Source organism: Theobroma umbraticum, unplaced genomic scaffold (assembly GCF_002168275.2).
Source record: "Theobroma umbraticum cultivar Fairchild unplaced genomic scaffold, ASM216827v3 scaffold_204.0, whole genome shotgun sequence".
NCBI lineage: Eukaryota > Viridiplantae > Streptophyta > Magnoliopsida > Malvales > Malvaceae > Theobroma > Theobroma umbraticum.
The window spans coordinates 6424670-6441611 of record NW_018397267.1 but is presented as its reverse complement, the minus strand read 5'-3'; the positions used below and the strand labels follow the sequence as shown (position 1 = coordinate 6441611).

At 35.5% G+C, this 16942-nt stretch overlaps 2 protein-coding genes across 2 annotated transcripts; one reads left to right on the top strand and one right to left on the bottom strand.

Moving 5' to 3' along the window:
• Positions 1–694: 694 nt before the first annotated feature.
• Positions 695–4200, bottom strand: MED6 (RNA polymerase transcriptional regulation mediator-like protein). The gene is made up of 5 exons (XM_021438483.2): positions 3862–4200; positions 3263–3437; positions 2830–2899; positions 1447–1556; positions 695–1103 (listed from the first exon to the last, which is right to left on the bottom strand). The coding sequence occupies exons 1-5, from the start codon at positions 4116–4118 to the stop codon at positions 942–944; spliced, it is 774 nt and encodes a 257-aa protein (XP_021294158.1). The 5' UTR covers positions 4119–4200; the 3' UTR covers positions 695–941.
• Positions 4201–9810: 5610 nt separating this feature from the next.
• LOC110424576 (putative LRR receptor-like serine/threonine-protein kinase At1g05700) lies at positions 9811–15126 on the top strand. The gene is made up of 13 exons (XM_021439170.1): positions 9811–9919; positions 10470–11019; positions 11310–11788; positions 11961–12087; positions 12190–12261; positions 12386–12457; positions 12549–12629; positions 12896–13041; positions 13119–13333; positions 13465–13591; positions 13819–13881; positions 14051–14243; positions 14366–15126. Exons 1-13 carry the CDS (start codon positions 9841–9843, stop codon positions 14772–14774), a joined length of 2613 nt encoding a protein of 870 aa, XP_021294845.1. The 5' UTR covers positions 9811–9840; the 3' UTR covers positions 14775–15126.
• Positions 15127–16942: the final 1816 nt, after the last annotated feature.

Genomic DNA, 16942 nt, shown 5'->3' with positions numbered 1-16942 from the left:
GATAAACTCAATAAACTTATAATATCTTCCTTAATCATCTTAAGAATGCAATGAAGCAAACTGCTTAACCACCGAATACAAAACCTCAGCAAAGCACTTCAGTTGTTAAGCAATGCTGTGGGTAGGAAAGCTCGATTGTCCGATTGTACAAATTGGCAATCTTTGTTTCAAACAACCAATTTATGCGATAACCTTTAAGAAAGCCCCCCTAATGCATGAAAAAAAAAAAATCTAAGCAGGCTTGGAAGGAATTGTCTTCATTATGTCGTTGGTGGCCATATGTGGAAATGTCTCCATTCACCATCATGAATATGATAAACGTCAAGTTTGCCCAAGTCTTCTTCAGTCCCATGAGCAGAAAGGGCGGTTAGATCCCCTAATGCTTTCTATGCCAGTGTGGCAAAGTTTTAGCAACCGCCCCGTTACCTGAACTTCGCAAAACTTTAGGCTTAATAAAAAACAAAGATTCCCATATTTCTTAGATGATTTCCACACTTAAAAGAATTAAAAAACAGTGGGAATAAAGAAATTCACCACCAGATGAGCCTTGGCAACTGTGACTCTGAACTAACATTGGCAAATGACAAAGACAAGTTAACCGACTGCAGTTTATAAACTAGAGGCAACTTGGAACTTGTCTAACCCATATCTCAACGTCTAAAAAGGATAAGGAACATGGAGAATAAACCACATCTCGGGAAAACGAATCTCATTGTGTTACGTAATTACACTGGAATGCAGCTTATGGCCTGGATGATTGAGTTTGACATTGCTTGAGACCATATGTAGTTAAATTAGTTACCAAGGATGAGATTTACTAACAATTCAACAGCCTTCTCATGACCTTAGAAATTCCCTTTCCTCAGCTAGCTGCTAATACAAGTCTAAAAAGTTCTAATGCTCTATTAAAATGGGAAAAACAAGTCGTTGGCTTCTCTACTTCAAAATTTCATTCTCTTGGCGGGACCTTGATCAATAATGGGATCAATGACAGGAGGTTGAGTTTCTATGGCTTGCTGATTTTCTGGATCTTTCTCTGCTTCTGCTGTTGCAGGGGGAATAAAGCCTTCGGGAAATGGGGGTGGTGGAGGAGCTGGTGGTAACTGCAATTTGAACAGAAAGTTTCTCCTCAAAATCATGAAGAAATCACTTTGACAACTCTTCAAACATCAAGAGGCAGTGCTCAATTTCTTCATTAAACATGAACATCGTGATATATGAATTATCAGCCGGTTTCCATATGACTCGACTATTTTCCTAGGTACTCGAAAACCAGAATAAATTTGATGCAACTAGGTCAAATCAGTGGAAAGGAGAGACATGTAGCCAATGAAGCAATAAAATCACAAACCAAGATTCTTAATCCCTTGGATTATGAATCCTACAGTTCTACAAATTAGCATCAATACATTAACATAAGAAAAATTTTATATTATAATAAGTTACCTTTCGCTGTAAGGAGGCAAGAATATGATCCACGCGCTTAACTTCCTTAAAGTCAATTGTCTCTTTACCACCCTTTGATTCAAAAGTTTCACTCTCATTTTCAGTATCAACTGCATTAGAAATTTAAGTTGAAATATGTAAAATGCTAATAATGACATGATTTGGCACAAATAAGATACTTATGGCTAAGAACACTAGAACAGGAATGCATGCTTACATAGGGAGTTTGAACATGGGATGGTAAGATTAAAAGAAAGGGGACAGACAAAATGTGGGAGGAGTTGCATCTACAAAGATTGGACTGATCAGTTAAATACTTAAATTTACTCCTAGAATGGTGTAGCAAGAAAAGCTACAAGATCCAAGAGTTAATATTGGCCCTATATTGCATTTGCATGATTATTTGAGGCAGAGCAGATAATCCTTCTGAGAATTAACAAGCAACTCGAAAAAGCAGGTACAATAAAACCACTCAACTGCTACAAGCATGGATGATCTAACTACATTGAAGACAAAAGTATAGGTGATCAGAGGATTGTTGGCCAGTACTGAAGACATGAATAGGTTACAAGGACAAGTAGCCGGAAAGAGAAGGATCCAAAAGCAAATACAAAAAAGAGTTTGCCAGCTTTTGTTATAGCACAAACAAGATCAATGAATAAATCAGAAGAGTTTACAGTTCAAAAATAAAACTGTTTTACCTAGAAGAGAAGATAAATTAATAAGAGAAAAATCAGAAGATAAAAGGGTTAAGTCATGCAAAATATCAATCATGGCTGAGAACCATCGATGATTAAAGAAATATCTTCAAACATTATAAGACAAGCAGACTCTTTCTGTGTTTTGAGATTAATCCCTGACTCACAAATTTGAATATAAGCTTACCAGTATTTAACTAGTAAAGTGATCTTTAATGCGTTCCTACAGAAAATTTAATGAGCAACTGTATTTTTGTACACTAGGATTGTTAAAGGGTTATAATACGAAAATTGGCTGTCTCTAACTCTTGAGACAGCAAAAAGGGTTCTGCCTGTGTCTTTTGAATGAAGAGGTAGGTTTCGGGGGTACAACGTAAACCAAAATGAATGCTTTTTTTAAGTCTAGAAAAGGTTTGAATTATTTTAACTAAAACTAAATAACTGAAATAGTTGCCTGCTCTGTCGTTTTTCACTTTTTTCTCTCTTCCCCTCCCCCCCACCCCCCTCCTCTTTTCTTTGATAAGTAGAATGGCAGTAATTTAAGGAATATTAGTTTAAAAAATAAGCAAAATTTATCTCCAATAAGAAATCAGAAATGTCCTTGCATATACTAAACACATTTAAACTTTTTTGAATAATTATGTTCTTATCAATGAAAAAGTATAAAGGAAATGGAGATAGTTACCATAACCGATCTTCTCCAATTTTGATGCAGCAGTAGTAAAAGCTTTCGATATATAGTAGAGAGCACGTCCCTGTTATATGGGTAAATTATCAATATCCCAAAGATAATATGTGCATACACAGGATCTATGTGAAGAAAGACAGAGAATGAGGATTATATGAAAGGAAACAATAGATAATCTATCCTTTACTCCGTCCACCCCTTAAAACTCATTTCTCCGCTTTGTTTTCCGTTCTTTATTTCTTTCTTAACAAGATATTCATTTCATGGTGAGTAATACAAATGAACGCAATGTCTGAATGGAAAACCAGTTTTTGCAGTATTTCTAAAGAATTGTTGTTAGCAAACTGAAATCAAATAAGACTTTAGGTGATAGCATTGTTGTGTTATAAAGAGTTAAAACATGATACAAAAACAATATATCAAAACTTACAACTCGAGCTGCAAAGACATTGCAAAGCTGGGGTGCTTGGTAAATGGAACCATCCAAAATATAATATGCCAGCATTGGCGTGACTTTCTCTGGACCGTCCCTCTTTTGCTTACGGATAACAAAGAGGTTTGGCTCCATAACTTCACTAAGCATGTACTCCACGCCGGTCATTTTCCTATATGAAAGAAGAAAAAGCTCGTTTTGGATCTTATGAGTACCTAAATCCATAAATTAGGACTATACACCGTGATTGATGATTTAGTCAGCAAATTTTTCCAATCAAATGAAATAATTTTAGTTAAAATGAAAAAAACAAGTTACTTATTTGGTGGTTACTAAATCAATTTTCAAGTAGATGTGATGCCGATCACAAATAAATAGCTATGCTTGTTATTCTTCCAGAATTGCATGAAAATGCCTCATCTTCGTATAATATGAAAATTATAACGTACCCAAATTAATATTTTTTTCATACTTCCACTGGGTTTCAATAATTTTGACATTTTCAATTCCAAAAAAACACGAAAATCAAATCTTGCAACATGCAAAGAGAGTTAATTGAAGTAAAAAAAACCAAAACAAAACTTTAATTTTCTTACGAAAGTTGAGAGATGTCCAGAGGGTGAATGGAGTGCATCCTCAGCTGCTCGTTGTTGCAAGTCCAGTCATAGAACGGAGACAGAGCAAAGTAATCGAAAATCAAGTTCCGATCAAGAGGATACGTGTTCAGCCACAATTGGTCTCTGAAACATATACCTGTCATGTCTGTTCCAGGAGGCTGCATCGGCAGAGGTGGTGGCGCTTCGAAATTCCCTGCTGCTGCCGCCTGCGGTGGCGCCACCGGTGGCGTCGCCATAATTGGGGTTCTCCTAGTCGGGGGTTTTTATCCGTCGAGAGACAGGGCGGTTGCTTCTTAATTCTTAAAATGCCAAAATACAAGTAAATTTGACCTATTAGATGGTCCTTAATTTTTACAGTTTCACTTTATCCTAAAGTTAACGGAATTATGCCATCAAAGTTAACGGATTACATGTCAAATTATATGACATGTTAACGTCCGTGTTGTACTTTGTACCTATGTCAGAATTCACGCGAAATTTGACAGTGGTGAAAAAAGATCAAAGCCAAAAGGGCAAAGTGAATTGAGATAATATTAAATAAATATATAAATGAAAGAAATAAAAAATAAATTCATTTTTGTTTTTTATTATTAAAGCAAAGAGGCATGTCTTTTCCTTTTTCTTCCTTTTTTTTGTTTTTCTCTTTCCTCTACACTTTGCCAATGGCAAAACTTGATGCGAAAATTAACCCTCACCTATGGGCAAGCTGAATATTTGAGCTATTGCAGCAACTGACTTTGAACTTACATGTATACAATCTCTACTGATAGAATTAAAGCTCAACTTCAGATCAACGTTAATGGTTTATTGCGACAATCAAAATGCTATCTATACTTGTGTCAATTTAGTATTTTACACCACGCATTAGATTACTAATTCTTGAAAGCTCGCAAACAATACAAGATCTTAGTGCCAAGATCTCATAGATTGGATAGGCTTTTAGTGATGGGGGATTTGTTAGACAGGCTTGGAGAGATTCTATAGAAAATGTCACTTACTTCATTTTTTGATCATAATCCAATTCTCTTAGGAGAAATCAATATGGATTGGGGACCTAAACCTTTCAAATTTTCAATCAATGATTAAGGGAGAAAATTTTAGCTTAATGTTTTGAAAGCATGGGAAGAGACAAATGTCACAAGGAGGGGTGGTAGCGGAATTGGGGGGAGGGGGGGGTGGGTTGTTAAAGGGGTCGAACAGGCCATCAAAAATTGGCAACAAAAGGAGTTAGGCCATCAAATATTGATGAAATTGAGAAGAGCGACCCATAAGGTAGAGGACGAGGCGATTAGATATGGGGTAGGAATCACAAATAGAAAGAGGAATTATCAAAGAAAAGAGAGGAACTATGGAAAGCTCACAAAATCATGGAGAGAGAATGGCACTAGAAATTAAGAGTAAACTGGTTTCTATGGAGGAATAGGAATACTCAGTTCTTTCATAGTGTTGCTTTAAGTCGGAGGAGATCTAATTTTATTCCCAGAATAAAGGTGGAGGAATATAGTTTATGAGGAATAGCAAAAGATCAAGGACAAGATTGCAGGCTATTTTGAAATGATTTAGAAAGAGGATAAGGTTGCTAAGGTAAGGGAATAAGTAGGGATTTTAAAGTTCTTGATGAAACAAAGGCAAAAAAGTTACAAAAAACGATAACAGAAATTGAAGTTTGGGAAGCCATTGATTCATGTCACTAGAAAAAGGCTTCAGGGTGGATGGTTTCAACTTGAATTTTTTCAAAAAGCAATGGCTGATGATAACAAGGGAATTAATGAGTTTCATTGAAAATTTTTTCCAAACAAGGACCATTGAAGGAAGCATCAATGCAACCTTCATCACACTCATTCCAAAGTGTAGTGCCTTGGAGAGCATTACAGATTATAGGCCTATCAATTTAGTTGGTAGCATCTACAAGATTATTGCTAAAGTGTTAGCCAAAAAAAAAAAAGAAAGTTATAGGAAAAGTGATTGGAAATCAACAATTTGCCTTTATTGGAGGAAAACAATTAGTGGATTGTGCTTTTATTACAAATGAGATTGTGGACATCATGAGAAAGGATTAGGAGGGAGGCGTGTTTCTTAAGGTGGGCTTTGAGAAAGTCTATGGCACAGTGAGTTAGGGTTTTTTTTATTTCATTTTAACCAAGATGGGGTTTGGGGAGTAATGGAGAGGGTGGATTAGGGCATGTATTTTCACAACTAAGATATCTATACTGGTTAATGGGGTCCCAACATGTCAATTTAAGATGAAAAGAAGCTTAAGGTAGGGCTACCCCTTTCTCTGTTGCTTTTCAATTATGTCACTGAGGCTTTTAGTGTGATGATGAGCAAGGTCGTCTATCAATTTAGTTGGTAGCATCTACAAGATTACTACTAAAGTGTTGGCCAAAAAAAAAAGTTATAGGAGAGGTGATTGGAAATCAACAATCACCTCTTCTATAACTTCTTTTTTTTTGGCCAACACTTTAGCAATAATCTTATAGATGCTATCAACTAAATTGATAAGCCTATAATCTGTAATGCTCTCTAAGGCACTACACTTTGGAATGAGTGTGATGAAGGTTGCATTGATGGTTCCTTCAATGGTCCTTGTTTTGAAAAAATTTTCAATGAAATTTTCAACATTTTTTTTTGTTTTGCAAATTTCAACCTTTTAAGTTCTTTTCATCCTAACTTATGGAACTCGATTGTCCAAATTTTTGGACAATCAAAAGCTTTCAAGTCAAAAGAAAATCAACCGAAAATAACCTTAAATCCACCTGATCAATCAAGGAGCATTCAATGCTTTGTGTAGATTGTTGACTATAGAGGCTAAGCATGCTTTCAGTTTATTTATTAAAAAAAAAGAAAAAGTGTCTACATTATTATTTTGAAAACTTACTGTCTCTCTCTATTCCCTCAGTGACCTCATCTGTTAAATATCTTTACCCTTCAACACTGAATGTAGGAAATTTTGTTTCTATATATCTCAACTAGACAACCTTTTTTTATGAAAAACTTTAATCAAGGGATTAATTTTATTTTTCTTAATAATTAAAGGAAAGGGGATTCGAATTTTACTCGATAGAACATCATCTACTAATCAATAAGCTAACTGCTCAAGTGCATGTCATGGCAGTAATTGAAAGTCAAGATATGTTTGGTTTTCTTGATGGTAAATGTCCCATGCCTGACTAAATTAGTTAAGAATATATGTTTTGAAAAAAATCAGATTTTTTTTTACTCTCAATTAGATAAACTTTCTTTTATGAAAGATTTTAGTCAAGAGATTAGCTTTTTTTTTTCCTTAATAATTGGAGGAAAGGAGATTTGAACTTTACTCTTTAGATAGAAGATCATCTATTAATCAATGAACTAAATGCACAAGTGCAAGTCATGGGAGTAGTTGAAAGTCAAGATATGCTTGGTTTTCTTGATGGTAAATATCCCATGCTTGACTAAACTAGTTTAGAATATATGTTTTGGAAAAAATCAAATTCTTTCTTGCGAGGTTGGATCACAGATACATTATCTAAATAAGTGCTTAGGCTAGTTGTTGGATTAGAAACATCACTAGATGTGTGGAATGCCTTAGTGGATGCCTTTGCCCAAAAATCACAAGAAAGGGAGTTTTATCTTTCACAAACTCTACAAACTCATAGAAAGGATAATCTCTCCATTCATAACTACATTAGAGAGTTCAAAGCAATCTGTGATGAGTTAGCTATTATTGAAACTACATTAGAGAGTTCAAAGCAATATGTGATGAGTTAGCTACTATTGAAAAACCAGTAAGTGATTGAACCAAAGTGTTTCAATTGCTTAAGGGTCTTGGTCATGGATATGAGTCATTTGTAACAAGTATGATGAACCCTCCAATACCATCATTTCATGAAATTGTTTCCTTACTTCAAGGACATGAGACAATGGAGTTTGTCAACTCTCTTGATAGTTTTGCTTCTTTAAATCAAAATATGACTTTAGTTAGCCAATGTTCTCCACATCAATCTAATAGAAGGACCTTCAACAATAGATCTTGACAACCATAAATTAGTTTCTCATCTCAAGGTAAAGATTTTCCTCAATCTACTCATTCACATGTTAAAGATGGCATTCTAGGTGCAAAACACTTAACATCTACAGCAAATATCTCTGCTAAGCAAGACCAAGATTGCAAAACCCTTAACTATCATTTCTAAGTTATGCTACAAGGGTTAAATGTGGTTATAACATGTTACAAGAGACCAATAAAATCTGAAAGTTATTGTGAAATTATGTTCTGTTCTGTTATCTAAAAGTTTTGAAATTTTGTTAACTCTATTATTCAAAGTGAAATTATATTTGACTTTTGTAATATGAAAATATGATTTTGGAGGAAACGTGTTTATGAATAAGATTACCTAAAAACTATGTTTCGATATCTACGATTAATGATAATTTTGACTAAATGTTTTGAACATACTTAATTCGGTTGAAGGAATGTCAGTTACTTGTTGAGTGTTTTGTCCTTTGATTTCTCTTCTTTGTGTTTTCTCCTTTCGGTGGACTTTTTTGACTCTAAGTAGGAGACGATCACTTTGATGGCCCTATTGTTCATAGGCTCTTGTTTTTCTATATTTGAAGGTTGTTTGCTTTGGCCTTCTGTTGTTAGGGTCCTTTGCTGCCAATGACTTTTTGTGTAGAGAATTTTTTGTAAGTGTACAGTTACCTTGCCCTTACCAAGCTTCATATGCCATTAAAGTCCTTTGCCAATCAGGCTTGAAACTTGCCATGGCATTGTCGGGTATGGAGGAATAAAATTCACTTTGCAAAACAAAAAAATTTCATCATTTTATAGATTTCGATAATTTTTGCATATTTGGGAATTAGACTTGTTTGGCGAGAGTTTTGATTAGTAAAATTAATATCCACTCTTTGTTATTTATAAGCTTTAATGTGAGTATTTGGTTTTAGTTTGTAAAGAGATGTTAGTTAGATGAAAAATTTGTATCTTTCGAAGAATTATATTATTGTTGTATTGAGAGACTTAAGGTTCTGTAAAATTTGAAATTTGAAAAGATTTTGAAGATATTACACTTGATCAAGGATAATATTGTTGCCTTACATATTTATAAGATTTGTCTCATAAGTACATGAAGTTTATTATGCTCTAAATCTTTGGGTTTGGGGTACGACATAGAGTGAATAAATATGATTATTTTCATCAATAAAAAAATTTTAATATCCCTTTTATATATATCATTGGTTATAGATATAGATGTTAATTTATTAATTTTTTAAATTATAACTTAATGAGACATATAACAACTCTTTACAAGTATAGGATAATTTTTTTCGCAAATAAATGTACTCAGCGGGACGGCAAGAAGAAAAATAATACATAATGTATTGGACGTAAGCAATACGTTGCATTCAAGACAAACAAGACGCGTGCCACTTGAATTACGACATCTTAATTTTTAAAAGGTTGTCAAATGGAAATTAGCATTTTAAATAGAAAATAATTGTCAGTGATTCAGTTGCATACCATCTTTGTTTTTGTGCATTTACTACATTTTTCTTATCATCCTTTACCCATTAAACAATTCTCTTTGAAGGCGACCGATTGTTCTCAAATTTCTATGAGTTTCCAGTTGAAAGTCATTAACATTGCTGTAGAAGTATGCAAGGCCTTCATATTTTAACTCTTTATGGACCTTGTCAATATTGGGTGCCAAAATCACTTAATATTTCGGAGTTGTTGGGCAGTCAACATGTCTTGAGCGTTAAGGTTCTCCAATCGATATCAATGCAATTCCTTCCCTTGGTAAATCAAATTAGTATTTGTCCTTTTAGGGTTTTAGTTTATTGTATCCGATGTTGAATTCCTTAAGAGCAGGTAATTACATATTAATATATAAAGCAAAAGATGAGCTACCCTGTCCTTGTGTCATTGTGGTTGTGGAGGAGTGACAGCAAAAGCCTTCGCTGCCCTATTCTTGAATGATGAAGATTCTATTATTCTTCCTTTCTGTCGTGCTCAGTTTTAGTACTCATATGGTTCAGGTTTATGCTGAAACAGGTTCGCAGATTTCAATTTGTCAAATCTTGCTCTACTGTGCATATACATATATATTTATACACACACTTGACCGAGGTTTCAATAACAGCGCCCAGTAATTGCATGCATGCTTTAACGGATAGCTAGGACTAGAAGCAAAAAATTAAGTGATGGAATAGTGAAATTAATATTCGTTCATCAGGTAAAGAACTTATCATCAACCATTGTAGTTAGACAAAACTTAAGCCTAGACAGGAATTCAGGTTTTAGTTAGAAAAGGGCTCCGGGGAAGGTCATAGAAGGTTGAGAAAGGTCATAACGCTGAAATGCACAAAATTAAACACGGCAATCGTACGTGTTCCTGGTCCTCAAAGGTTGATCACAAGCAGTAAATCTTTGCTTTTAAACTTTTTGCCTGAAATTGGTGGACTGGAGTAACTGAAAGCACATCTTATCTAAGAAGTAAAAAATGGAGAGGGCTTTAACTTTCCACATCCTGCTGGTACGTAAAATCATTTTTGGTGTGTCTAGGATTTTTTTCAATTTACTGACGCCTGGTGATTGTCGTTAGGTTTCACGAACATTGATTGCGGCATTGTTAACGGCTACACTGATGAGAGTACCAGCTTATATTATTATCCAGATACCCTGCTAGAAGCAATGGCAGAAATTGGAATGAATGCCAATATATCTAATGAGTACATGACATCCGCTTCTAATCAACAGCTCAGAACCCTTAGAAGCTTTCCTAACGGAAGCAGAAACTGTTACAATCTAAAAGTTGAAATTGGAAATACCATTTTGGTCAGAGCATCCTTCATGTATGGAAACTATGATGGCCTCAATCTTACACCAACATTTGACCTCTTCCTTGGGGTTCAGGAATGGACCACAGTTAACTTTACTGGTCCAGAGACCATTGTAAGGAAGGAGATCATACATATTCCCACCACAGAGGATATCGACATTTGTCTTGTGAAAAAAGGTTCCACAACTCCTTTTATTTCAGCGTTAGAGTTGAGGCCCTTGCCAGATTCTACTTACAAACGAACCACATCCGAGTACTTAGTGCTCCTAAAGCGCACAGATATTGGTTCTACAACAAATGGATCAATATTCAGGTCAGACATTTTAAAGTTTTTTATCTTAATTTTTCCTTAATCACCGTACAATCATGCTTTTATATGAAAGTTTTAGTGTCCTGTTTGATAGTGTATGCATGCAGATGCTCCACAAGATCATAATTCTACCGAATTATTTCAACACTAGTTGTCAACAGCACTGTCCTGTTTGATACATAGTGTATGATGTTTAGGTTCCTTTCAATACCTACATGAAGGTACTCAAAATTTTTCCAACGTGTCAACCTTTTGATTCTCAGCCTTATAAACTATTTGAATACCTTGCTTAGGTACAATGATGATATTTCTGACCGCATCTGGAGCCCCCCTGATTCTCCTAATAATGTGAAGCCAATCATCGATGCGTCTAACAGAGGTTCCTTAGACGATGGTGATTACAAAGTGCCAATCCCGGTTATGGCAACTGCAGTCACAACAACATCAGATAATGTTACTTCCTTGTCATTCAAATGGAAACCTGAAACCAAGAACTGCTATGTCTACTTGCACTTTGCTGAAGTTGAGAACCTCCACAGCAACGAGTTTAGAGAGTTTGACATCTCAGTGAATGGTGAGCTGCCAATAGGTATTGTTACAGTTAAACCCTCAGAGAAACCACAAACTTGGGAGAGCCCCTTTACCTTCACTGGACAGGATGTAGAGATCAAATTAAACAGGACTGCTAATTCCACCCATCCGCCTATTCTCAATGCTGTGGAAATTTTTATGTTATATAACTTCTCAAAAGTACCAACCGAAAGAAATGATGGTATTCTTCTTACTTTATTTTTGCATAGCACTACATTTGGTTGACTAAGTTATACAGAAGACATAATGATGTCAAACTTGAAATAGAGAACTATTGATAGGTAAAATAGAGTATTACAGTTTGACTTCTCTAATTATATTGTTCGCTATTTTTTTTCTTTTCTATATACCAGTTGAAGCAATAAGGGGAATCAGAGAAAGTCTAGGAGTTAAGAAGAACTGGCAAGGAGATCCTTGTTTTCCTGCTGATCTTCATTGGGATGGTGTGGAGTGTGAAGATATTAATAGTATCACCACTGTGTGAGTGTCTGAACTATTTGCAGGCTAAGAAATGCATAAAATCTATTTACAGTACAGTGGTAGCAATAGCACAACATATTTAACAAGTCAATTTGATATCAGGAATTTGCGCTCTTGGGGATTGAAGGGGAATATACCAAAGTACTTTGGTAATCTCGCATCAATTGTAACCCTGTAAGTGTAGGAAAGCGTATCAGCTTGTTAAGAAAGCAAAAACTTGACTATTGCACATCACTCTCGGTATAATGATTGATTCAATTTCACTTTTGCAATTTCCATTTTCCTTAATTTGTTACAGAGATTTATCCAACAATAGCTTGGAAGGAGACGTGCCTGATTTATTATTGCATTTGCGGGACCTGAAGCTTTTGTAAGTCTGCAGAAATATTTTCAGTGCAAGTAACCCTTGAAGTTATTGGTGAAATCAGAAAAAGTCATCAAGTTTAATCTTATTTTTGCAGGAATTTATCCTTCAACAATCTCAGAGGTTCAGTTCCACCTGAGCTGATAGAGAAAAACGGCAGTGATGGATTTCATTTGTTGTATGTTTAAATATACAACATATTAAATATAAAACTAAGGACTAAAAGTATTTTCTACAGGTTTCTACACTGGTATTAATAATTGCATCCCATAAATTTGGATAGGGGATATAAAGCTTCGATACCCTCCCCCCTTTTTTCCCGCTAAATAGCATTATATAAAGCTCCTAAGTAAACTTGTAACTTGGTTTTGAATGATAGTTTTATGCTATAGTCAATTGCACCCTTAACTTGACAATTGTTTCTGATTGATTGTCCAATTCCAGTTTGGATGGTAACCCGGATCTGTGTTTGTCGGGATCATGCGGAAAGAAGCAGCCTGTTGCTGCAATTGTAGCATCCGCCACAGCAGTTGTTTTTGTCCTCTTGGTAGTGTTCATTATTTCATGGAAACTCAAAAGAGAAAGGAAAGGTAATGTTTAAATTTTGTTGGTTATTCTATTTTGTACATTTAAATTTGTGATTACATTGCTTGTCAATACAATGAAGAACATATGCCTCTTGAGGAAGCTAGACCACTGGAGTCGAGAAATAATCAATTCACATATTCTGAGGTAGTTAGTATCACAAACAACTTTGAAAAGGTCATTGGAAAAGGAGGTTTTGGAACAGTTTATTACGGATGCTTGAATGATGACACTGAAGTTGCTGTTAAGATGCTTTCAGAATCATCAAATCAAGGGTCTGAACAGTTCCAGGCTGAGGTAAGTTATGTCCAAAGTTTTAATATAATATGTTGCTAAAGCATTAAGGATTAAACCAAACATATTGTTCCCACAAAATTATTGCAGTTTATATCTTGAATGATAATCAATTATTTCCTTCCAAATCGCAGGCCAAACTTCTAATGACAGTTCATCACAAAAACTTGACTTCTCTAATTGGGTATTGCAATGATGGCAAAAACATGGGGCTTATCTATGAATACATGTGCAATGGAAATCTAGAATGGCATTTAAAAGGTATCTATTGCAATCTTCCCCATATTTTGTTAAAAGAATTTATAAGATAGAAGTGGCAAAGTATATAAACCGCAAATTTTCTGTCCATTTTTGTTTTCCAAAAGGATTGTCATATTTTTCCTCTTAGATTTTTTACTTTGCCTGATAGTGAAATTTCCTATAATGCTTTTGGTCCTTTATCTACTTCAATAATCAGATAGACTCAGATTGTCATCATATGGCTGCAGACAGAAACAGAAATTCCCTGGGGTGGGAACAAAGACTAAAAATAGCAATAGATGCAGCACAAGGTGAGAAATGCACATCTTTATAATCCTTCATTTTCTTTCTCCTTTTCATATTTGAACACGATAAACACGCTAATCAAACACGTGGAAGTTTTATACATTTTATGCCTCATATATTTCTGTTTCAAAATTTTATTTAGTTAGAGTGACTTGACTTGAACTCTTGCTGAAGGTTTGGAGTATTTACATGAGGGCATTAAGCCACCTGTAATCCACAGAGATGTGAAGAGTAGCAACATTTTATTGGATAGGAAGTTTCGTGCCAAACTTGCAGATTTTGGGTTGTCAAAAGCTTTTAAGCTTGAATCTAGCAGTGGAGTAACAACTGACAAAGTTTGTGGTACTCCAGGGTACCTTGATCCAGAGTAAGTTATCATGCTCTTGCTTGAATGCCTCCTCGCAAAATTACAAGCATCAACTCTCCAATGCGTCGACCACCTTGTTTTACAGACTAATAAGATCCTATAAAAATACGTTTTTGGACTAGGTACTATATCTCAACAAGATTAACCAAGCAGAATGATGTTTATAGCTTTGGGGTTGTTCTCTTGGAGATGATCACGGGGCAATCAGCAATCATTCGTAGAAACAATGAATACATCATCCTTGTTAAATGGGTGACACCAATGCTTGAAAGAGGAGATATACAAAACATTCTTGACCAGCATTTAGGGGTTTATGACATTAATTCTGTATGGAAAGCTGTGGACTTAGCAATGACTTGTGTATCAAGCAATCCTGAAGCAAGACCTAATATGAGCAGTACAGTGATGGATCTGAAAGTGTGTCTGAAAATGCAGATGGCATGGTCCAAGAAGCTGGAGTCAAGATCAGCAGAATCTATTGAGATAATTCCTCTGAATATTGGAACAGGATCTGTTCCCAGTGCGAGATAGTAAATATCATTACTGGAAACGCTATTGTGCCACCCAGGTTAAAAAGGATGTTCTTGTTACTTGTTCTGTTACCATGTTTATTCTGTCTTTTCTGGATTCATCCTTCAATTTCAATTTTTTTTTCTTTTTGAATATGAAGTAGTCCTTATGTATCTGATCTACACTGCTTCTGTGGACCGTGGTTACAGAAGCTAAATAATTTTGCATCCAAATTAAAGAACAAAAAGCTGTGTTTACAACTAAAAAGCTAACAAGATTATTTGTATAAGAATTTATCTAAAAATCCTATCATCAATATACAAGTCTAAGAATAACAAATTTATGTCATATACTGAGTGCCTGGGTTCTTATGCTAACTTATATATTGTGATCTCCTGAAGGCATGAGCCACCGGCGTTTCGGGTTTTTAATCGGCCAGAAAAACAGAACTGATTTTGATCTGGGTATGATGAAAATGATAGCTTACAATGTGGAAAGCACAAGTTTGATTTAGCCAAAGTCCTTAGGCATAGAGGAAACTGTGGAGCTTGATTAAGATATTCTAATATTGTAACTGAATAAATCTGACCTATAGTTCAATATAATATTTGCTATACAAGTCAATAACCTCTTTCTATTTTTAGGTTACGACTACTCCTTTCTTGAGCATGTTTTCCGAAGAGCATTAACTGCAATTACCTATACTATAATCCAGATTTCCTCGCACCCAAATCCCCACTTGCCCTAAGAAATTTTCATAACCGGATAAGTAACATAGCCATGCCATCATATCTGCCTACTTTTCTTTTTGGTCCTCCACTAATTTATTCATGACAGAAATAAATCACAATATATAGCAAAATGATGACAAGTTCTTTTTGGATCTTCAACCTTCACAGTTCACGCTGCCAAATTAAGTAGCATTTAACGTTATACAAAAGCAAGTGGGCAGTGATTGCTTGCAAAAGTCCTTTCACAGTTCACGATATGCAGACACGAAACTCCTTCAAAGCTTTGATACGACCATAAAACCATAAAACCGAGAAGAAAACAGTTTAACTAAGGCAATAACATTTCAAAAATCACCTTAAACTAATCTAAATATAATTTCTTCTTAAACTAATCTAACATAACCATTCCAAAAGACAATAACACGAACATATCAAACAAGCCCAGCAAAAAAGTAAAGAACAGAAGAAAGTTTTAATTTCAGACTGACCTCTTCATTGATAACCGACAGTGTTGCTCTTGTCTTGTTAAGCTTGCAAAGAAGGAAGTCTAACTCTCTGGTATCTTTAGAAATGAAGAATGAATCAAACTCTTTGAGAACCCTTGACACAGACGTTTACGATTTCTGAAAAATAATTAATTTAAAATGAGATGGTCTTATAATATTCATTCAATGGAAGTCAAATCGGTTTCCTCATTTTTTTTTGCCCGCTTTTTTTTCTTTCGCTTTCAAACATGTCATGTCACGCGGTGACAAGCCATGCCGTCTGACACACACATGGCGTGTCATAGATTCTCTCAGTGGCGTGTCACAACCTTGAATGCTGCCGTGTCACAAACGTCTTTCGCTATCGTGTCACCAACTCTGAACACTAGCGTCTCACAGATTCCCTCCATGGTGTGTCACAATCCTTGAACCCTGCTGTGTCACAGATTCCCTTCATGTCGTGTCAAACTCTAAACTCTAGCATATCACAGATTCCCTCCATGGCGTGTCACAAACTCTGAATACTGTTGTATCACAGATTCCATCCATGCCGTGTCAAACTCTGAACTCTAGCGTGTCACAAATTCCCTTCATGCCGTGTCACAAACTCTAAACTTTGGAGTGTCACAGATTCCCTCCATGGTGTGTCACCAAACTCTAAACCTTGCCGTGTCACAACCCTGTTTCATGCCACATTCCCACCATACCGTTTTATGCCACATTCTCTGCCATGTCACATATTATCACAATGTCAACTCGCATATTCCCTCTGAGTCGTGTCACAAACTCTAAACCCTATCGTGCCACAGCCGTCTCACATATGCCCTGCTATAGCACGACGATTTCGTGCTTTGGATTCACATCTTTCTCCTTCCGATTCATCACTATATCACGGATTTCTGGTTGCACATCATCCTCGAAGCTTTCGATTCACCGGGACTGATTTTGAATGTCATGTCCAAAATATCTGAAA

Bases quoted from the DNA above. Each gene is read 5' to 3' on its own strand.
- MED6 (XM_021438483.2), bottom strand. From the start codon at position 4,118: ATGGCGACGCCACCGGTGGCGCCACCGCAGGCGGCAGCAGCAGGGAAT. The intron at 3,438-3,861 runs GTAAGAAAATTA...TCTTTCATATAG, and splicing joins CTGGACATCTCTCAACTTTC to GAAAATGACCGGCGTGGAGT. The intron at 1,557-2,829 runs GTAACTATCTCC...TTTCTAATGCAG, and splicing joins ATTGGAGAAGATCGGTTATG to TTGATACTGAAAATGAGAGT.
- LOC110424576 (XM_021439170.1), top strand. From the start codon at position 9,841: ATGATGAAGATTCTATTATTCTTCCTTTCTGTCGTGCTCAGTTTTAGT. The intron at 12,088-12,189 runs GTGAGTGTCTGA...ATTTGATATCAG, and splicing joins ATTAATAGTATCACCACTGT to GAATTTGCGCTCTTGGGGAT. The intron at 12,630-12,895 runs GTATGTTTAAAT...GTCCAATTCCAG, and splicing joins AGTGATGGATTTCATTTGTT to TTTGGATGGTAACCCGGATC.